General features: G+C 44.1%; 1 protein-coding gene across 1 annotated transcript in view; it reads right to left on the bottom strand.

The window, feature by feature from the left end:
• cacna1fb (calcium channel, voltage-dependent, L type, alpha 1F subunit) overlaps positions 1 to 21,809 on the bottom strand; it is a 42,155-nt gene extending 20,346 nt beyond the window's left edge. The window contains 21 exon segments of the mRNA XM_059332521.1: positions 1,806 to 1,935; positions 2,165 to 2,267; positions 2,410 to 2,470; positions 2,548 to 2,579; positions 2,702 to 2,800; positions 2,959 to 3,079; positions 3,465 to 3,672; positions 4,317 to 4,542; positions 4,646 to 4,806; positions 6,864 to 6,890; positions 7,006 to 7,087; positions 9,144 to 9,218; positions 9,357 to 9,508; positions 10,076 to 10,179; positions 10,450 to 10,646; positions 12,977 to 13,129; positions 14,550 to 14,701; positions 16,769 to 16,908; positions 19,683 to 19,788; positions 20,826 to 20,926; positions 21,729 to 21,809. Coding sequence (XP_059188504.1) covers positions 1,806 to 1,935; positions 2,165 to 2,267; positions 2,410 to 2,470; positions 2,548 to 2,579; positions 2,702 to 2,800; positions 2,959 to 3,079; positions 3,465 to 3,672; positions 4,317 to 4,542; positions 4,646 to 4,806; positions 6,864 to 6,890; positions 7,006 to 7,087; positions 9,144 to 9,218; positions 9,357 to 9,508; positions 10,076 to 10,179; positions 10,450 to 10,646; positions 12,977 to 13,129; positions 14,550 to 14,701; positions 16,769 to 16,908; positions 19,683 to 19,788; positions 20,826 to 20,926; positions 21,729 to 21,809 — 2,511 coding nt within the window.
• Positions 21,810 to 22,808: the final 999 nt, after the last annotated feature.

Below are 22,808 nucleotides of genomic sequence, written 5' to 3'. Positions count from 1 at the left end.
TTAAGTTGTTTCACTGAAGGCTCTGAAGGGTTTTGGGGGGGCGTTCTCCTGCAGCAGAACCGGATCAGCCTCTACAGTCGAGACAGAGAAGGACGCTGACGGAGGGAAAGAAGAAGAAAAAACAGGAGAGGGCGACCAAGCAAGAGGCCGCCGCACAAGAAGAGATCTCAGAATGACTTCCTGATGTTGGCAAGCAGACAGACAGTAAACTGAAACCTGCTGGACCTGCGAGTTGGATTAACTTCTGTCACAGATAACGTTCTAACGGTCCCAACTTAAAACAGCCTATCAATCCAGCGTGGATCCATCAACTCGTCCCACCAGCTCTGCAGGGAACCTGGGTGTCATGACTGATGACAAACTGATCTTCAAGGTTCATGTGTCCTCAAATGTCCGATCTTGTCGATTCATCCAGTACAACATCAGGAAGATCAGACCCTACCTGACCAAGGAATCGCCACAACTCCTGGTTCAGGCCCTTGTGTTATCACGTTTAGACTACTGCAACTTTCTACTGACAGGTCTCCCTGCTGCACTACCAAGCCCCTGCAGATGATCCATCTGGTCTTCAACCAGCCCAGGAGAGCACATATCACTACGCTCTTCATCTCTCTCTCTCTGGCTCACAGTTTCAGCAGCATTACATTAAAAGCCTTGTCTCTGTATACAGACAGCAGCACAGCTCCTGCTTATCTGAACTCCTTTGTTCAGGTGCACAAACCCTCCCACCCACTACGCTCTTCCAGTGAAAGACGCCTGGCTCCTCCGCTGCTGAAGGGCTCTGCGTCTCAAACTAGACTCTTCTCCTCTGTAGTGGTGGTGGAACGAACTTTCAGACATCCGATCTGCTGAGTTCTTTAAGAAGAAACTGAAGACCAACTCTTTACTGAACATCTTCACTCTTGATCTACACAGATGAAATGATAAGTATATCACTGACCGCTACGTTACATCCTGATGGACTCACTTTTGTTGTATTAACTCTCATCTGTACATTGCTTTGGATAAAAGCATCTAAATGACTTGTAGAATTGTAGCGTTCTAGCGTTCTCTGTCTGGAGGGGTCTTTGTTTAGTCTTTTCCTGCATCACACTTTAACTCTGAAGAGACTGTCTAACTGTATTTAGGTGATGTCATCATGTTGTGATTATGTCACAGAGTTCACAGGTAATATTTTACTGACAGAAACGATGAAAAACAGCGACGTGTGTGTGTGTGTGTGTACAGTATGTGTGTACAGTATGTGTGTTGATTGTATGTTAGAAGTCGTTTCTCTCTCAGCTGCTGCTAATTGCTACGTCCTGCATGAAGCCAGCTGCTGCACAGTGTGTGTGTGTGTGTGTGTGTGTGTGTGTGTGTATCAGACAGTAAACTGGTGATTTTCTGTCCGTGTGTTTCCTCTTTAACCCAGTTAGTCACTGACCCATTTCTGCTGTGTAATCTGCTGAAGCCCCGCCCCCTCCCCCCGCATTTCAACGTCATCATCACGACATCATCGTGGTGAAAACTCTCCGGGACACATTCAGCTCTGACTCACAGACTCATCGACAAAACTCTAGGTCTCTCAATCGTTAGCTTAGCTTAGCTTAGCTTCTCGGTTGAAGACATTTAATTCTGACTTTTGTTCTTTAACTTGATTTAACTTTTCTGTTCTTGATAAATCAGCAGATAAATCAGCAGCTTCTTTAGATCACTCATCTCAAACATAAAGAATATAGATTATTTATCAATGTAAGTAAAAGTAAACACAGGTAAACAAAGGTAAACACAGGTAAAGAGATCAGCTGTGAATGATTGAGACTCACGTTGTTCCTGAAGGAGTGCGCTCTGATTGGATCCTCAGCAGCCAATGAGCAGCTGCTGAGGATAATGAAGACGAGGATCAGGTTAGTGAAGATGTGATGGTGGATCAGAGTGTGACACGCCACACGGAGACTGTAGACAGAGAGAGACAGACAGACAGACAGAAAGACAGACATACAGAGAGACAGAGAGAGAGGTCTTGTCTTGATGTCAGCAGGTATCAGGAGGCTACAAACAGTTCCTGTTGAACGTCTCTGACTTCAAGTGAAACTATTAATAATTCTAACAATAATAATCATTAAAATCAAACTAATAATAATAATAATAAACCTCTATGGCTCAGGTGAACCAGGTGTCTCACCAGTTGGTTTTGCTGAGGCAGAAGAACGCGCTGCCTTCTGGGATCGGGAGAACCTTCTCCTTAGGAGGAGCCAGGTCAGCCATCTTTAACTGGACTCCTCCATCTGACAGGAGAAGAGGAGAGGAGAGGAGAGGAGAGGAGAGGAGAGGAGAGGAGAGGAGAGGAGAGGAGAGGAGAGGAGGAGAATAAAGTTAATGTGGGACTATCAGGTGTTTATTGTGAGTTGTATTGTGTCTCAGACTGACCGTCCTCTCCTTCAGGCAGCTCCTCCTCCTCCTCGTACTCCGTGTCCTCGTCGATGTCCACCTGCAGGACAGCCGGACATCAGACAGACGGACTCGAGTTTCACATCAAACATTAAATCACCTCCATGACTTTATCACCTTCACTTCTTCTTCTTCTTCTTCTTCTTCTTCTTCTCCTTCTCCTACTTCAGCCTCCTCCTCCTGCGCTCCCTCCGTCTTCTTACTAGAGACATGACAGGAGCAGATAAATCATCCCTTCATTTCCTCCCTCTCTCTTCATGACTCCATCAACCTCTCTGTCCCTCCATCACTCACTCTTTCTTCTTGTCGTCTCCGTCTCCTCCTGCCAGGTTGTCCACGGCAATGGCCAAGAAGACGTTCAGCAGGATGTCTAACGCTCGTTAAGAACCGGAAGTCGTTTCAGAGGAAAAAATTACATCTGAAGGACCTGAAGGATCTAAAGGGCCTGAAGGATCTAAAGGATCTGAAGGATCTGAAAGACCTGAAGGACCTGAAAGATCTAAAGGATCTGAAGGATCTGAAGGATACAGTTTCCGCAGATGAAGAGGATGACGAAGTAAACGCAGACGATCATCCCTGGGAACACGGGGCCGCCGTATGCCATGATACCGTCATACATCACCATGTTCCAGTCCTCACCAGTCAGGATCTACACACACACACACAGACACACACACACACACACACACACATGAAGCAGGAATTGAAATGTAAATATCAGAACTCTGCTGAGTTTATTAGATCTGTGACATCATCGTTCTGTCTGCAGCTGTCCCATGTGTCTTTATTAATGCATTAAAAAATCTGATTTAAGAGTAAAATTTTGCATCAAAAATTATTTATTGTAGGTAAATAAATGTCCCTGTGTTTGAATGAAACAAGAAACACGACAAGAGCGTCCAATGACATTTTAACCCTTTAAATGTTGGTTAGATCTGATTTGTAAAAAAAAAAATCCCTTTAATGTGTTTTCATTTTATCTGCAGTAGGGGAGTTACCTGCAGCCCGTGAGTTACCTGCAGCAGGTGATTTACCTGGAAGCAGGTGAGCAACGCCTGAGGGAAGGCATCGAAGGTGCTGCGTTTGGTCTGCGTCTCGTCAAAGTTGAACTTTCCTCCGAACAGCTGCATGCCGAGCAGAGCAAAGATGATGAGGAAGAGGAAGAGCAGCAGCAGCAGCGAGGCGATGGACTTCATGGAGTTCAACAGCGAAGCCACCAGGTTGGACAGAGCTGTCCAATGGCTGCGCAGACACAGAGTGACATCAGAGGGGGCGGAGTCATATCGCTTCTCTACAATAATCTGAAAAGAGGATCTAAAGGATCTGAATGGCCTTAAGGATCTAAATGATCTAAATGATCTGAAGGCTCTGAAGGACCTGAAGGATCTAAAAGATCTGAAGGGTCTAAATGACCTGAAAGATCAAAAGGACCTGAAAGATCTAAATGATCTGAAGGATCTGAAGGATCTGAAGGACCTGAAGGATCTAAAGGATCTAAAGGAAATGAAGGACCTAAAGGATCTAAAGGATCTAAAAGATCTGAAGGACCTGAAGGATCTGAATGACATGACGAATCTAAAGGATCTGAAGGGTCTGAATGAACTGAAGGATCTAAAGGATCTGAAGGATCCAAAGGATCTGAAGGATCTAAACTTCAGAGCCTTCAGATCCTTTAGATCCTTCAGATCCTTCAGATCCTTTAGATTCTAAAGCTAAACCCTTCAGATCCTTTAAATCAGATCCTTTAGATTCTAAAGGATCTGAAGGATCTGAAGGATCTGAAGGATCTGAAGGGTCTGAAGGATTTAAAGGATCTGAAGGGTCTGAAGGACCTGAAGGATCTAAATGATCCGAAGGATCTGAAAGACCTCAGGTGCATTGCTTACCGCGTCACTTTGAAGATTCGCAGCAGGCGCACGCATCGCAGCACGGAGATGCCGAGCGGCGGCATGATCTCCAGCTCCACCAGGATGGTCTCCACGATGCCGCCGCACACCACGAAGCAGTCAAAGCGGTTAAAGAACGCCACAAAGTAATGAGCCAGCCCCAGACTGTACATCTTCAGCAGCATCTCCACCGTGAACAGGGACAGCAGCACCTTGTTGGCAATGTCTGAACACAAACACTGAGTTTATTACACTCATTATCACAATAATAATCAGATGACAGTATTACAATAATAATCAGTTAACATTATTCCAATAATGTTTGTTACCCTGGACTTGTGTGAGCCAGTCTGGCTGGTTGTAGTGCTCTGAGGCGCTCAGTGACGTGTTGAGGAAGACGAGCAGCAGGACGACCCAGTAGAACGTCACTGACTTAACCGCCGTACGACAGTTTCTACGACAGACACGGTTCCACCGACGCAGCGTTCGACTGGAGACAGACAGGAGGATAGACAGCGTGAGACAGGAGGACAGACAGGTGAGACGAGGGACAGGCAGGTGAGACATGAGGACAGACAGGAGGGCAGACAGGTGAGACAGGAGGATAGACAGGGGGACAGGCAGGTGAGACAGGGGGACAGACACAAAGACAGACAGGAGGACAGACAGGAGGGAAGACAGGTGAGACAGGAGGACAGACAGTAGGACAAACACGAGGACAGACAGGAGGACTCCACTGCTCAAAAAAAACAACACTGGACCCGGCCCAGGTGGGAAACTACAGACCTGTCTCACTCCTACCATTCCTTTCAAATATTCTGGAGGTCACAGTCTTGAACCAAGTCTCCAGGTTCCTTTCTGAGAACAACCTGTACGTCTTAATTCAAGCAGGGTCACTCTCCTGAGACTGACTCCTGTCTGTAACAGAATCACTGTGTCTGGCTCCAGCATCTGGCCAATCATCTGCTCTTTTGCTGCTGGACCTCTCTGCAGCCTTCGACACTGTTAACCACCATATCCTCCTCTCGACACTCACAGAACTTGGTATTTCAGGTTCTGCCCTCCAATGGTTTGAGTCCTACCGAGCAGGGAGATCTTTAAAGTATCTTGGAAGGGAAAAGTGTCCAAACTACAAAACCCACCCCATCCCACCTTATATCAGCCTATCAATCTTCAGCGTGGATCCATCTCGTCCCATCAGCTCTGCAGGGAACCTGGGTGTCATGACTGATGACGAACTGATCTTCAAGGTTCATATGTCCTCAACTGTCCGATCTTGTCAATTCATCCTGTATAACATCAGGAAGATCAGACCATACCTGACCGAGCAATCGACACAACTCCTGGTTCATGCCGTTGTGTCAAGGTTTCCAGCAATCCAGGCAATTAGTTCATTCCCTTCACCTGGGTTTCCATGCTCATCTCATCACCTGCAGGCCATTCCCTCATTAGTTCCCCTGTATTTATACTGGCCCACTTCCACTTGTTCTCTGCCAGATGGTCTTGTGTTTTCACCAAGCCTTCCAGCGTACTCTTGTCTGTTTTTTGCCTGATCTACCTGTTCTGAACCTGCCTGTTTATTGGATTTTGGATTCCTGCCTGCCCCTTATCGGATTTGTTTGCCTGTTTGGACTGATCTCCCGATTTTGATTTTCAGTTCTACTCTGCCAGTACTGGTGATCTTTACACCTTATGTTATCACGTTTAGACTACTGCAACTCTCTACTGACAGGTCTCCCTGCTGCACTACCAAGCCCCTGCAGATGATTCATCTGATCTTCAACCAGCCCAGGAGAGCACATGTCACTACGCTCTTCATCTCTCTCTCTGGCTCCCAGTTTCAGCAGCATCACATTAAAAGCCTTGTCTCTGTCTACAGACAGCAGCACAGCTCCTTCCAGTGAAAGACGTCTGGCTCCTCCGCCGCTGTAGGGGTCTGCGTCTCAAACCAGACTCTTCTCCTCTGTAGTGGTGGTGGAACGAACTTCCAAACATCCGATCTGCTGAGTTATCAATCTTTAAGAAGAAACTGAAGACCAACTCTTTACTGAACACCTTCACTCTTGATCTACACAGATGAAATGATAAGTATCTCACTGACCGCTACGTTACATCCTGATGGACTCAGAATGAATCATGGCTCTGACTCTGATATGTTTCTAGACTTCATCCTTGCTTTTGTTGTATTAACTCTCATTGGATAAAAGTGTCTGCTAAATGACATTGTAGGACAGACATGTGAGACATAGGGACAGACAGGGGGACAGACATGTGAGACAGGGGGACAGACAGGGGGACAGACATGTGATACAGGGGGACAGACAGGGGACTGACATGTGACACAGGAGGACAGACGGGGACAGACATGTGAGACAGGAGGACAGACAGGGGGACAGACAGGAGAACAGACAGGAGGACAGACAGGGACTGACAAGAGGACAGACAGATGGACAGACGGGGACAGACAGGAAGACAGTGAGACAGAAGGACAGACGGGAGGACAGACAGGAGGACAGTCTCTGGATGTCTGACGGTCAGTGAACTCACCAGCAGCTGATCTTCATCATCCTAGAGCTGAAAGGAAATAAGAAGTTAAACCTGAAGCTCTGTCCTCTGGAGACACCGACTATTATTATTATTATTATTATTATTTTAGTTTATTATTAAACATTCGGTGTGTGTGTTTTACCAGCAGGCCTGGCAGCAGTTGGTGTGTTCCTCATCGATGTTTTCTGTATTTTCAGACGCTGTCTCACTGGCAGGAAGACTCGCTGACAGACAGACAGACAGACAGACAGGCAGAGACACAGACAGGAGGACAGAGAGACAGACAGAGATTTTTCAGACAGTTTCCTGATGATGATTTCAGTAAAATGGATTCAGAGAGAAAACGGGTCAGAGACCCAGATACACTATCTACATTTAGACTGACACACACACACACACACACACACAGAGCTGATATAAACATTTTAAAAAATCAACAAGACCCAGCATTCATGATATGCACGCTCTTAAGGCTGTGCAATTGGGCAATTAGTTGAAAGGGGTGTGTTAAAAAAAAATAGCAGTGTCTGCCGTTGACTTTACAATCTCAAAACTTAGTCCATATTTTGTACAAACTTCTTTGTTTCTAGGATTTAAAAATCCTGTGAATCACTAAACAAATTTTTAGTTGTATGACCACAGTTTTTTTTATAACTGCTTCACATCTGTGTGGCATGGATTCAACCAACTTGTGGCACATTTCAGCTGTTATTCCAATCCAAGATTCTGTAACAACATTCCACAATTAATTTACATTTCTTGGTTTTGCTTCAGAAACAGCATTTTTGATGTCACCCCACAAGTTCTCAATTGGATTAAGGTCTGGGGATTGGACTGGCCACTCCATAACATCCATGTTGTTGGTTTGGAACCAAGATTTGCTCATTTACTAGTGTGTTTGGGGTCATTGTCTTGTTGAAACACCCATTTCAAGGGCATGTCCTCTTCAGCATAAGGCAACATGACCTCTTCAAGTATTATGACATATGCAAACTGATCCATGATCCCTGGTATGTGATAAATAGGCCCAACACCATAGTAGGAGAAACATGCCCATATCATGATGCTTGCACCACCATGCTTCACTGTCTTCACTGTGTGCTATGGCTTGAATTCAGAGTTTGGGGGTTGTCTCACAACCCAAAAAGAACAATTTTACTCTCATCAGTCCACAAAATGTTCCTCCATTTCTCTTTAGGCCAGCTGATGTGTTCTTTGGCAAATTGTAACCTCTTCTGCACATGCCTTTTTTTTAACAGAGGGTGTTGAAGCCATTACACTGATTTATGTTTCACCCACCATATGGCTGAAATGATTATGATGATGATGATGATGATGATGATGATGCCATGATGATATCAGTGGAGGGTGGTAACGTTATATGTAGATGTCACCTGAGCAGCGGCAGGTGTATTTTTGGACTAGAGAGGGGAAGGGCAAGCAATTTTCAACCGCATTTTGAGACAAAGCGGGTTTTTCCGTTTTCTCCTCCCCTCCTGTCGACGGCGATACAGTTTTGGCATGATGAGGAGGCTCATCTTGCGAATACCAAGCACTCTCACATATTGCTTATTAAGCTGGTGCTGCTGGTAGCAAAAGACCAGCAAAAGTATTTGTTGCGGCGATCTGCCTGGAGGTGCAGCTGCGTGTGTGTGACAGCGGCCGTGCTGCTGCATGCGCTCGACGGCGTGTGCGTTGCTCCACGGCGCGCCTCAGCAGGTGAGCACAATCACTAATCAGCAGCAAGGTAACACAAGACCAAGGACAAACATTTAATTGTGTGCACAACGGAGCTGAGGACAGCAGCAGAAACCTTCACTGCCACAAGACTGAAATAACGCATAGGAAAAGGACTCAAACGGAGTAAAAGGTGGCTCGCTGGATTCATTTTGTGTAAACACGTTAAGGAAGTAACACTGACGTCAGATGCCGGCCGGCCTAACAACGCAGCGTAACCAAAACAAAATGAGCCGCGGAAGTACACAGGGAGATGACATGTCCAGTAGAATTGTCTTGTAAAGTCCCTTATTCCTTTTGCAGTGTGAAACCAAAACTAACAAGACCAAATGTATACAATGTAACAGAACACTGACCTTGGTACGGACTTTCAGGTGTGAAAACGCCCTTATACAGCAACCTATGCCCTTTAACCTCAAAATGTGTGTGTGTGTGTGTGTGTGTGTGTGTGTGTGTGTGTGTGTGTGTGTGTGCATGTGTGTGTGTGTGTGTGTCATATATATATATATATATAATGTGTATATATCATATATGCTGTCTCACCGTGCGTGTCGTTGGAGTGACTGAACCATCCAAATTTGCCTCTCTTCTTGTCGGACAGGTCTCCCAGAGACGGACCTGAGGGACACAGAGACACTTTTCATCCAATCAGAGAGACAGAAACTAAACAAACTGTCTGTGTCTTGTTAGTTTAATGGATTAACTGACGTCATTACTGTCACAGATAAACACAGAGACACTCTCTGTCTGTCTTACGTGGGTTCCCGTCCTCATCCAGCTCGTCCATGTCCTCGGCCTGAGTGATCCAATCCATGTAGCCACACAGGTCCTCCTCCATCTGCTGCTTCTCCCTCAGCTTCTGGAAGTCTCCCCGAGCCTTGGCCTTCTCCCTCTCCTTACTGAACTCTCTGCAACAATCAAGGACACGTTCAGACACCACCATCCGTTCTGCAGAGACATCTACAGAGACATCAATAGAGACATCAATAGAGACATCTACAGAGACGTCTACAGAGATATCTACAGAGACATCTACAGAGACATCTACAGGGACATCTACAGAAACATCTACAGAGACATCAACAGAGACGTCTACAGAGACATCTACAGGGACATCTACAGAAACATCTACAGAGACATCAACAGAGACGTCTACAGAGACATCTACAGGGACATCTACAGAAACATCTACAGCGACATCTACAGGGACATCTACAGAAACATCTACAGAGACATCAACAGAGACATCTACAAAGACATCTACAGGGACATCTACAGAGACATCTACAGAGACATCTACAGAGACGTCTACAGAGACATCTACAAAGACATCTACAGGGACATCTACAGAGACATCAACAGAGACGTCTAAAGAGACATCTACAAAGACATCTACAGGGACATCTACAGAGACATCGACAGGGACATCTACAGAGACGTCTACAGAGACATCTACAGAGGACAAGAGGACGGACCCGCTGAGGACTCCCAGGACCAGGTTCAGCACGAAGAACGACCCGAAAATCACCAGACTGACGAAGTAAACCCACGGCAGCTCGAAACCAATGGCATCGTTCATCTGAGGACAGAGAGAGAGGACGTCACAATCTGTCCCCAGGGAGGACACTGTCTGTCCCTGAGAGGTCACTGTCTTCCCTTAGTGAGGACACGGTCTGTCCCTTAGAGAGGACACTGTCTGTCCCTTAGACAGGACACTGTCTGTCCCTGAGTGAGGACACTGCCTGTCCTTCAGGGAGGACACTGTCTGTCCCTTAGTGAGGACACTGTTTGTCCCTTAGAGAGGACACTGGACATGTCTCTCCCTGAGAGAACGTCCCAGCGACAGTACCCAGTAGAGGACGTCCGTCCAGCCTTCCATGGTGATGCACTGGAAAACGGTCAACATGGCGAAGAAGAAGTTGTCGAAGTTGGTGATTCCTCCGTTGGGTCCGTCCCAGCGGCCGCGGCACTCTGACCCGTTAATGGAGCACTGACGGCCGTGACCGGCGAACGCACATGGCACCGGGTCATCCTCCACGTAGTTATCTGGGACAGAAGACAACGTTACTTAGGGACAGGAACTATACTGTCTGTAGTTGGAGCATAAAACCCAGTGAGACACTGACTGTAGAGTAGTGTTGTTTTTAGTGGCCTCTTTTAATTTTAGTCTTAGACTAGTCTTGTGTCAAGCTGTCATTTTAGTTTTTATTCATTTTAGTTGTGTTCATACTCTTTAGTCTAGTCAAGTTTCAGTCGACTAAAAATCTGAGTATTTTAGTCTAATTTTAGTCCGAATTATCCGTGGTTATTTTTTCTAGTTTTAGTCAACAAAAATTGTATTTTAGTCTCTTTTTAGTCATGCGATTGTAACCCAGTCTATATATAGTATGAGTACCTAGTAGTACAGATGAAACCAAAATCTTCTTTTAGCCAAACCCATTTCACAATTCAAACAAGGTTGTCTTATTATTATATTATTGTTATTATTGTAACATGTTAGAAGTACACACACAGGTAGTGTTCAAAATAATAGCAGTCCAATGTGACTAATCAGATTACCAGTTTTAGGTATATTTTTTATTGGTACATGGCATCCAAGGTACCAGTAGGTGCAGTAGATTCTCAGAAAACCAACAAGACCCAGCATTTGTGATATGCTAGGCTGTGCAATTGGGCAATTAGTGGAAAGGGGTGTGTTCAAAAAAATAGCAGTGTCTGCCGTTGACTTTACAAACTCAAAACTATTTTGTACAAACTTCTTTGTTTCTAGGATTTAGTAATCCTGTGGATCACTAAACTGATATTTAGTTGTATGAACACAGTTTTTAATAACTGCTTCACATCTGTGTGGCATGGAGTCAACCAACTTGTGGCACCTTTCAGCTGTTATTCCACAATTAATTTACATTTCTTGGTTTTGCTTCAGAAAAACAACATTTTTGATGTCACCCCACAAGTTCTCAATTGGATTAAGGTCCGGGGATTGGGCTGGCCACTCCATAACATCAATGTTGTTGGTTTGGAACCAAGATTTTGCTCGTTTACTAGTGTGTTTGGGGTCATTGTCTTTTTGAAACACCCATTTTAAGGGAATGTCCTCTTCAGCATAAGGCAACATGACCTCTTCAAGTATTATGACATATGCAAACTGATCCATGATCCCTGGTATGTGATAAATAGGCCCAACACCATAGTAGGAGAAACATGCCCATATCATGATGCTTGCACCACCATGCTTCACTGTCTTCACTGTGTACTATGGCTTGAATTCAGAGTTTGAGGCTCGTCTCACAAACTGTCTGCGGCCCTTGGACCCAAAAAGAACAATTTTACTCTCATCAGTCCACAAAATGTTCCTCCATTTCTCTTTAGGCCAGTTGATGTGTTCTTTGGCAAATTATAACCTCTTTTGCACATGCCTTTTTTTAACAGAAGGACTTTGCGGGGGATTCTTGTAAATAGATTAGCTTCACACAGACGTCTTCTAACTGTCACAGCACTTACAGGTAACTCCAGACTGTCTTTGATCATCCTGGAGCTGATCATTGGCTGAGCCTTTGCCATTCTGGTTATTCTTCCATCCATTTTGATGGCTGTCTTCCGTTTTCTGCCACGTGTCTCTGGTTTTGCTCTCCATTATAAAGCATTGGAGATCATTTTAGCTGAACAGCCTATAATTGTTTGCACCTCTTTATAAGTTTTCCCCTCTCCAATCAACTGTGGAAAATAAATATTGAAACATCCTGAATAAAAAAAACCTTTAATAAATAAACTACAAATAAAACAAATAATATAGACTCTTGGGCTCTGTTAGCAGAATTTGCACTGAGATAAATATTATATTATATGATAGTATTACTTACTGCCTGTCAAACATTTGCAGTATTACTAAAAAAGCACAAAAAGTCAGCGTTATTATGTGTCCACTATAAGAGAGGCGCGGCTCCTTAAAGAGACAGGGCACTCAGTGCGGCGCAGTAGCACAGTGCTAACAGACTAACAGTTAGCTCTGTAGCAGTAAGTGTGCTGCAGCAGCATGTGTTCACTTAGCGGTGGATGCTGTGCACAGTTAGCATACCGGTTTGTTTACAATAAATGGCACAACAACTGCGGCCGCCGTTGCTGACTGCACAGCGGCCGCAGTTGTCGTGCAGCTGCTGAGCTGAACAGTGAAATGTTCCCACACCGGCTTTGGCACCAATTCCTTTTATTCAACCAAACTTTCTGGAGTTGTGCAGCCGTCGGGAAACTTAAGTTCTAGTAACACACTCACTATGCTTCAGCTGGCTAGCGTCCGCACTGTGTCTGTGTGTGTGTGTGTACCTGTCTCCTTGTTGTAGCAAGTCCGGTGTGTGTGTGTGTGTGTGTGTGGGTACCTGATTCCTTGTAGTAGCAGGTCCGGTGCATGCGTCCTATGAAGAGCTCTAGGCCAATGATGGCATAGATGATGATGACGAAGAGGACGAGCAGAGCGATATGGAGCAGAGGAACCATGGCCTTCATGATGGAGTTCAACACGATCTGAAGACCTACACACACACACACACACAGACACACACACACACACAGACACACACACACACACACACACACACACCAAGGTTATTATAGTCAACCAAAACTAGAATCGAAAAAACATTTTCGTTAACTGAAATAAAAATAAAAACAAGAATTTAACTGAAAAGAGTCTAACTGAAACTGTCTTGTGTGGTTACAAAACAAACTAAAACTAACTAAATTATAGTGAAATTGCCTTCCGTTTTACTTCTTTCTCAACTTTTTTCATACATCCAGTGTTTCTATTTCTCCACAGCTGAGTGTGTGTATTCCTGCTTTGTGGGTTTCCACAAGAGACATGGGTTAAATTACCGTAATGACACCATATTGGCTGTAAAGAGCAACTTCTCAGCTTTCAGAAAACATTGGAATGTTTCCGGTAGCGTAAACCGTTCAGTTATTACAGTAATCTGAAGTGTGCCAGCAGAAAATACTTGGTAAACTCTGGATGTTGTGTTTTCACTGTGTGCAAGTTAAAGTCTTCAATTTACCCATCAATATTACAAATCACTTTTTTTTTGCGGAGGCGCTGAAACTCCAGCAGCAGTATGTTGCCCACTGCTCATTGCATGGTGTGTTCACTTGTGTGTAAAATAGGACGGGTTAAATGCAGAGACTGAATTTCCCCATTGTGGGACTAATAAAACTAATTAAATCTTAATTGCAAATCTCAACAGTTGCCAAATACAAAAAAAATACTCTTGAGTATTAGCAAATAATAAAAAAATAACCATCTAGGGGTCCAGGTGCATTTTTTTTACTATTCCATCATATAAACTGATCTTAGATTGTATATTTTAATGAAATATTGTAAAGGAGAATAAAGGTTCTTGTATGTTTTATTTAAGGCATCTTATTTTGACAGTCAGCACACTATGCTCTTATTTTTGTTGTATGTTTGTTGTTGTATTTGTTTAGCGACAGGAAGTAGCTTTAACATTTAAAGTAACACAACTTTAAATGTTAGCTAATGTTCGGCCCGCGCACAGCTCGGTATATTCAGTGTGTGAATGCTCCTCATGTCTCAGAGAAGGACGGAGAGGTGGGTCGGGGTTTGACTGACTGATGGGTGACAGACACTCTGCTGAGCAGAGACACAACGCAAAATTACTTTATATCATCATGAATAGTGTAAATATACTTCAGTAGCTTGAAATGTGACGTTAGTGCAGCACATGAGACTCTGATGGGCCGCTACAGTCTAGCTAATTAATAGGAACATTACGCCACTACGTCAAGAAGTAGGAATGTTGCCAATATTATGATATGCATTTTATTTCTCATTAAAAAATTATACCATCATAATCGTGAATGATATGATACTGCACACCCCTAACACACACACACTCTCACACACACACACACACACTCCCTCCAGTCCAGGGCACTCACTGGGGACTCCTGACACCAGTCTGAGGGGCCTCAGGACCCTGAAGGCTCTCAGAGCTTTGACATCCAGTCCTCCAGGTTTTCCTGGCACGTGATGCGTGGTCGCCACCTCGCCAGATTTATGAGTCATTGTCTCTAGGACGACGCTGAACAACCTGCACAAACAACAACAACAACAGAAGTTTGAGTTCGTTAAATGTTTATCTGGACCGGGAGGACGTGTGTCCTGCAGCAGAAGATCATTTGCTGATTTGTTCTAAGAGTAGCCTTTAGATGCTGTTAGACTGCTTTGGTTGTTTGTTTGTTGTGTTGTTGATCAGTAAACATCCTGTGGACTGAGCTGAACTCTCTGCTGACCATTAGCGTTAGAGTTAGCAGCCTCTCTAAACTGGAGCACGGCGCCTTGGGCCAACGTTACCATGACAACGGGTTCATCACCAGCGCCCTGAGGTCGCAGAGTCACGTCTCCGTCCCGCAGCAAGGACACGAGAGACGATCTGCAGGTGACTCAGTTTATATTCAGTGTTTCACTTCCTGCAGATGTTTCACATTAAAAGCCTCTTCTGGTGCGCTTTAATTTGAAACACCTGCAGGAAGTTTATTCAGTATGATTACAAGCTTTATGAATGAATGAACTTCCATTATTTCGGACATAAAAAGAACAAAATAACAACAGTGTAAAGTTACTCTTTTTGTCTTTTATTCTGATACAGCAGCAACAGAGTCTGTCTGAGTCTGAGGCCCCGTTTACACGAGGACGCTTGCGGGTAAAAACGTCAAAATATTTTATCGGAAGTGCCTTTCGTTTAGACGGTGACGGCGTTTTTGGGGCTTAAAAACGCAAAAATCGGAAAGCACCTTCCAAAGTGGAAAAGTTTAATCTCCTCCGCCGTAGCGTGTCCGTCTACACGGCCAAGACGCAAAACTCTGCTTAGATCTGCTCACGTCATGTACATGTTTACGTCACATACATGCACCAGTACAGGGAAATAAACAAACATGTGGGATTATTTCCATGCGTCGGACCTTCAAGCTGCTCTGGCAGCTCTAATAAACTTACAGGAGTCTTTCCACCAAATGTACAGGATATGTACAGATAGTATTACTGAACAGAGGTTCTGAGGAGGATCAAAGGATCTGTATTTACCTCTATCATATTTTGGATGCACCAATTGGTCGGAGGCGAGCCAGACGGCTTTAGATGAGACCTGGGAGATCTAGTGGATGGTGGACTAACTTTGTGGAAGGAGTAGCTGATGAAAATGCGTAGCGTGAAAACTGTCCAAAGATGCTCTTATTGCTTTAAGTGATGCTGCCTGGCATGCATACAATACAATTCCACACACTTTTGCATCACACTATGCACGCAGATTTCCTCCCGTAAACGCTCGTCTAAACGAGGAATAAAAAGTGAAGACGCGACGCTACTTTTGCGTCTTCTGTTCAGACCGTCATCATGTAGACGTAGCCTGATTCTGATAAACAAATAGCTAAATAAATAAACTGTTCAACGTCTCAATATCAGCTGCTCCAACAGACCAGCACCAGGTCCTCGGACCAGCAGAGGTTTATTTAGAGTCCAGATCTCAGTCACAAACACTGACACAAGGAGAAAACCAGAGAAACTGAGACACAGCTACACAGCTACACACACACACACACACACACACACACACTGCTACAGACACAGCTACACACACAGCTACACACCAAACACCACAACTACTACACACTGTCCACAGTGTCTGTCTCTCTGCTGACATCTAAAGACAGCAGGAACTTTTAGTTAGAACCAGGAGGTTAGAATGTGAAGGTTAGAACCTGGAGGTTAGAACCTCAAGGTTAGAATGTGGAGAGTTAGAACCTGGAGGTTAAAACGTGGAAGTTAGAATGTAGAAGTTAGAAGCTGGAGGTTAAAATGTGGTGACTTAGAACCTGGAGGTTAGAACCTGGAGGTTAAAACGTGGTGAGATAGAACATGGAGTTTAGAACCTGGAGGTTAAAACGTGGAAGTTAGAATGTAGAAGTTAGAACCTGGAGGTTAAAACGTGGTGAGTTAGAATCTCTAGGTTAGAACCTGGAGGTTAAAACGAGGTGAGATAGAACCTGGAGGTTAAAATGTGGTGAGTTAGAACCTGGAAGTTAGAACCTGGAGGCTAAAACCTGGAGATTAGAATGTGGCGGATTAGAATGTGGCGAGTTAGAATGTGACGAGTTCTCACCCGACGATGACGATGACGAAGTCCAGTAGGTTCCAACCGTTGCGGATGTAGGAGCTGGGGTGCATCACCAGGCCGTATGCCAGGATCTTCAGGAATGTCTCCACTGTGAAGATGATGAGGAACACATACTCCACTTGTTCCTGGAACAGACAGAGAACACGTTCTGTTAGGAACATCAGGAAACAACCTGCTATAATATCACCACTTCACACTTTAAATTATCATGCATACATTAAATCCAGTCCTGCTGCATGTGAAACACAGCAACACACCGTTCTACAGAAACAGAACAACAAGCTTTGGTTTGGTTGAATTTGTGCTCCATCAGCACTTCTCTAAGTTTAGGGGCAAACAGACAGATTTACCTTTACCAACTAAAACAAACTAACAAACGACCAACAACCCTCAACCAATGATAACGACAATCAACAACCAACAGTCAACAATCAACAACAAACAACAACCCTCAACCAACAGCCAACAACAACAACAAACAGCCAACAACCCTCAAACAACAGCCAACAATAACCAACAATCAACAACAATCAACAACAACCAACAACCCTCAACCAACAACAAACAACAACCAACCACAGCCAACAACCAACACCCAACAACAACCAACAACAGCCAACAACCAACAATCACCAACAACCAACAGCCAACAACTGACAACCAACAACACCCAACAACCAACAATCAACAACAACCAACAGCCGACAACCAACAACAGCCGACAGCCAACAACAACCAACAACCTACAACCAACAACAACTAAAAACAGCCAACAACCAACAACAGCCAACAACAACCATCAATCAACAACAGCAACCAACAACAACCGAAAGCCAACAACAGCCAACAACAATCAACACCAACAAGCAACAGCCAACAACAACCGACAACAACTACAAACAGCCAACAACAGCCAACAACAACCAACAGCGAACAACAACCAAAAACAGAAAACAAAAACCAACAGCCAACAACAACCAACAACAGCCAACAACAACCAATAGCCAACAACAACCAAAAACAGTCAACAACAATTAACAACAGCAACCAACAACAACCGACAGCCAACAACAGCTAACAACAACCAACAACAGCCAACAACCAATAGACAACAATAACCTACAATCACAACTAAAAACAGCCATCAGCCAACAACAACCAACAATCAACAACAAGAACCAACAGCCAAAAACAACCAACAACAGTCAAAAACCAACATCAACCCTCAACCATAAGCCAACACCAACCAACAGCCAACAACTAACAATAACCAGCAATCAACCACAACCAACAGCAAACAACTGACAGCCAACAACCAAAAGCCAACAACAACCAACAACAGCCAACAAACAATAATAACCAACAATCACCAACAACAACCAACAGCCAAAAACAGCCATCAACAATCGACAACAGCAACCAACAACAACAACCAACAACAGCCAACAACCAACAGCAATCAACCACCAGCAAACAAACCAACAGCCAACAACAACAAACAAACAACAGCCAACAATAACCACCAACCAACAACAACAACCAACAACAGCCAACAACAAGCAACAATCAACAACATTAACCAACATCAACCAACAGCCAACAACAGCCAAAAACATCAACCAACAACAGCAGCCAACAACAACCAACAACAGCCAACAACAACCAACAGCCAACAACAACCAACAAAAGCCAACAACAATCAACAGCAGCAACCAACAACAACCGACAGCCAACAACAACAACAACAACAACCAACAACTGCCAACAACCAACAACAGTCAACAACCAAAATCCAACAACCAACAGCCAATAAACCAACAGCCAACAACAACCAACAACAACCAACAACAGACAACGACAGCCAACAACAGCCAACAACAACCAACAACAGACAACGACAGCCAACAACAACCAACAACAGCCAACAACAACCAACAATCTCGGCAGAGACCAACAACAACCGACAGCCAACAACAGCCAACAACAACAACCAACAACACCAGCCAACAGCAGCCAACAGCCCACAACAACCAACAACAACCGACCTGGACCTAGACCTGGACCTGGACCTGGACCTGGACCCGAATCTGAACCTGAGCCTGGACCTGGATCTGAACCTGAACCTGAACCTGGACCAGGACCTGGACATGGTCTGACTCAAACAGAGCTCTGAATGAGGTGGACATCAGTCTGCAGCCACATTCATGTGAAGGACAGAAAAATGACATAACTAGAAATAAATAAATGAATAAATAAATAAATATATAAATGCTAAAAATAAATTCTATATTTTGACATTTATTATTAATTAGGTATGTATTAATTTATTTCTACACTTCCATTGACTTAGTTATTTCCGTTTGCCTGATACACTTTTTGTTACTTTCCTGACCTTGTCTTTTTGCCTGAGGTCTGCAGGGACGTTCTGCATTATAAGGACCTATAAATGTTCAGTTAAAGATCTGAGTTCAGCTCTGCAGCCACAGATCATGTGACAACAAGAAGACACAGAGAACAACAGCAACACACACTCACACACACACACACACACACACTGACACATACAGAGCGAGGCGGTGTGTCACTTCGATATAAAACGAGTTGATGAACAGTCCGAGTGTAACTGAAGGTAGAAAGACACAGAGAGAGAGAGAGAGAGAGAGAGAGAGAGAGAGTGTGTGTGTGTGTGTGTGTGTCTGTGTCTCTCTCTCTGTGTGAATGTGTGTGTGTGTGTGTGTCTCTGTGTGAATGTGTCTGTGTGTGTCTCTCTGTATGTGTGTGTGTGTGTGTGTGTGTGTTAGTGTGTCTGTATGTGTGTGTGTGTGTGTGTGTGTGTTTGTGTGTGTCTCTGTATGTTTGTCTCAGTGTGTCTGTATGAGTGTGTGTGTGTGGGTCTCACCAGGTCGTGGTTGGTGGAGTTGGAGTCGTCTTCAGGAAACGGTTTAGAGACTCCCAGAGCGACGCAGTTAGCGAAAATTGCTAACAGGATGAAGATATCAAACGGTCTGAGCGACCAATCAGGAAAAACAACAAGTGACTCATTAAACATCCAACAGACCCTTTTTTCAGCCGACGTCACAAAATGTTGCGTGCATTCTGGCAAAAGAAGTGTTGTTGTTCTCCAGTCGTTCTAACTGACAAAGAAACCTTTATAAGCATTTACAAACTGTTCCAACCATCAACATGTCTGGTTGAACAAATCACTAATCCACCGACGGACTAAAGTTTTATAGGATTCACAGGATCACAACCGGCATCTGTGGCTGCAGGCCATTGAATATGACGAATGGAATGAGAACATAATCATAAATGATCGCGTCTGCAGCGCCCACTTTATATCAGGTAAGGTTATCTATCTACTCTTTGATTTAAAAGGAAGTCTTGTTTACATTAGTGATTGATTGAGTGTGTGTGAGTGAGTGAGCGAGAGTGAGCGAGTGGGAGTGTGTGTCGCACGGATGCAAAAGAGCAGGTCAGTCAGAGCAGGAGTTGGGCTGAGTAATGAATGTACAGTGTAAGCTACAGGTGGCGAAAATAAAAGGCCATGATGTCTCACAGTCAACCCAGAGCTCCTGTGTTTTTGTGTTCGCACTTCTGCAGAAAGTGAAGGGGGTTAACCCGGAATAGGTGAGACCACACTCCGGCCCCAGGAGATGGCTTCTCACGTGTTGACTGACTGTGGTCTGGCAGCTGACCAGGAACCGGTTACACAGTCCACATGTTTAACCTCCTGCAGCCACAGACACCGCCGGTTGCTCTGAAATGGTCGGGATCCTGTCGGGATCCTATAAAACTTTAGTCCAGTGGTGGAATAGTGATTCGTGCAACCATATACGCAACAACCAGACATGTTGATGCTGGGAACAGTTTTCAAATGTTTATAAATGCTTCTTTGTCAGTCAACACGACTGGAGAACAACACTTCTGTTGCCAGAATGCATGCGCATACGTCCTACGTCATCATTGTGTACAAACAGTAAAAGGGTCTATCAGAAGACAGCAGAGTGACAGCTGGCGGCCAGTTGGTCAGAGTAAAGGATACTTCCACTCGACGATAGAGAGCGCTGCTCGTCTGATTGGGTTGTTGAGTTTGAGGCAGTACAATGCTCTGGGAGCTCGCTGCACCTGGTTACTGCCCTGCACCTGAGGAGGGATGACATCACCACTGACATCACTACTGACATCATCACCATTAAAGATATCAAACATAACTAGAATATTTGTAAATAAATATTGAGTGTGGTGACTCTGGCCCATGACTCTCAGCCAGGTAGGCAGGTGGCGGCAACCAATCAGAGCAGAGCAATCAACTGCAGCTGCTCCTGTGACATTTGAAGCCACTGAGAGAGAGAGAAAAACAGCTGAAAGTTCTCCTTGAACAGAAAGCATTTTTGTCCGAATGGTAGCTCCTATCAGTGAACCGACTTCACTTTGAGCATCCTGAGTTCTTCCTGAACATCTACATATGTGTTTTGTGAAGAAAAATGAAGAAATAGTTATATTGGAGCAATCAGAAGAAACTGGTACCTCTGCTCACTTCCAATAATGTTCCCTCCTTTTTTAACATGGCAGTCTATGAGGCTGTGGGTGCGTGTTGGTGGCGCATCTGTGCGTCCTACGCCCAAACTATAACTCTGACAGCTTTAGCAGACCAATGTGAGTGAGAAGACCAATTTTCCTACGTTTCTATGTATGAATTATTTCTGTAGCCACTCTAGCCTCTTCATAGGGTAACATTGGGGGGATTTTTTGGCGTGTTTTTGCCAAATAATTTGAAAAGAGACCAAAACCCTGGGAGGAGTAGTCGACCCCAAAAAAACATGGAAGAAACGGAAGAATAAATAGGAAGAAGCCCGGTGGACATCATCATGTCTCTGTCTCACCTGTGTCTTGTCTGTCTCACCTGTGTCTTGTCTCTGTCTCACCTGTGTCTTGTCTGTCTCACCTGTTTCTTGGCGTGCTGTCCTCTCCTCCTCTGTGTCCCGGTGGAGCTGGTGGTGGAGTGAAGCGTGTCGGTTCTGGTCATCCTGACTCCTCTCTCGTCCTCTCCGTCCAACTCCTCGTCCCACTCTGTGTCCCTCTCCTCTCCTTCTCCCCCTCCATCCCCCTCTCCTCCCTCCTCCTCCTCACCTCCTTCCTCCTCTCCATCCATGGCGTTGGTGTAGCCGTTCCGACCTGCAGCTGCAGACAGAAGAGAATATATGTTTATGTGTACAGTACAGTCCATATGCCTCCCACCTCCATAGTATTTATCTTGTTCAGAAAAGACTTGTTAGAACTGCCACATTTTCAAAACGTCTAGATCCCTCTGCTCCCCTTTTCTAAAACTCAAGATCATGACAATTTTTCAGATCAATATATACCAAAAATGCATTTTTATCTTTAGGTATATGTATATTCCAAATTCCATTCCCAAAGCTTTCAGTTAATATTTCCATGTCAACTCACAATTATACAATACAATACTAAAAGTACAATACTAGACAATTGACAAGATTTCACCCTCCTCATTATCGTACTAGCGGTCAATTCTCCTTAAAATACAGAGGTACAATACTCTGGAATGATCAATTTAATAGTTCAATAGTTTTCTTCTCTGAACACATACAAGAGCAGTTTAGTGGCTCTGATGCTCAGCTCACTAAGTAGTACACACACACACACACACACACACACACACACACACACACACACACACATTTCTACACTTTTGTTTTATTTTACTTCTTAATATTATTATACTTTTGCTTTATTCTTATGGTAATTATTTTTTTTCCTATTTCGTAGTTACTTGTTTTTAATTTAACTTGTTAATTTTAATACAAATAGAGGCCTGTATAATATATTTATAAGCCCTGTTGGGTTTCTTGCCTTGCTCCCTTGTACCTTCCTTTTGTTGATTTTCTTTATCTTTTTCTTTTTGTCATATTAATGTGCAAAATTAAGAACTTCAAACTTCATATTGAAGGATAGGGACATTTAGCTGTAACTGAAGTGTTAAAACTATTATTTGTTAAAACCTCTC

Source organism: Centropristis striata, chromosome 5 (assembly GCF_030273125.1).
Source record: "Centropristis striata isolate RG_2023a ecotype Rhode Island chromosome 5, C.striata_1.0, whole genome shotgun sequence".
Lineage (NCBI taxonomy): Eukaryota > Metazoa > Chordata > Actinopteri > Perciformes > Serranidae > Centropristis > Centropristis striata.
This window is presented reverse-complemented; position numbering and strand designations above follow the sequence as displayed.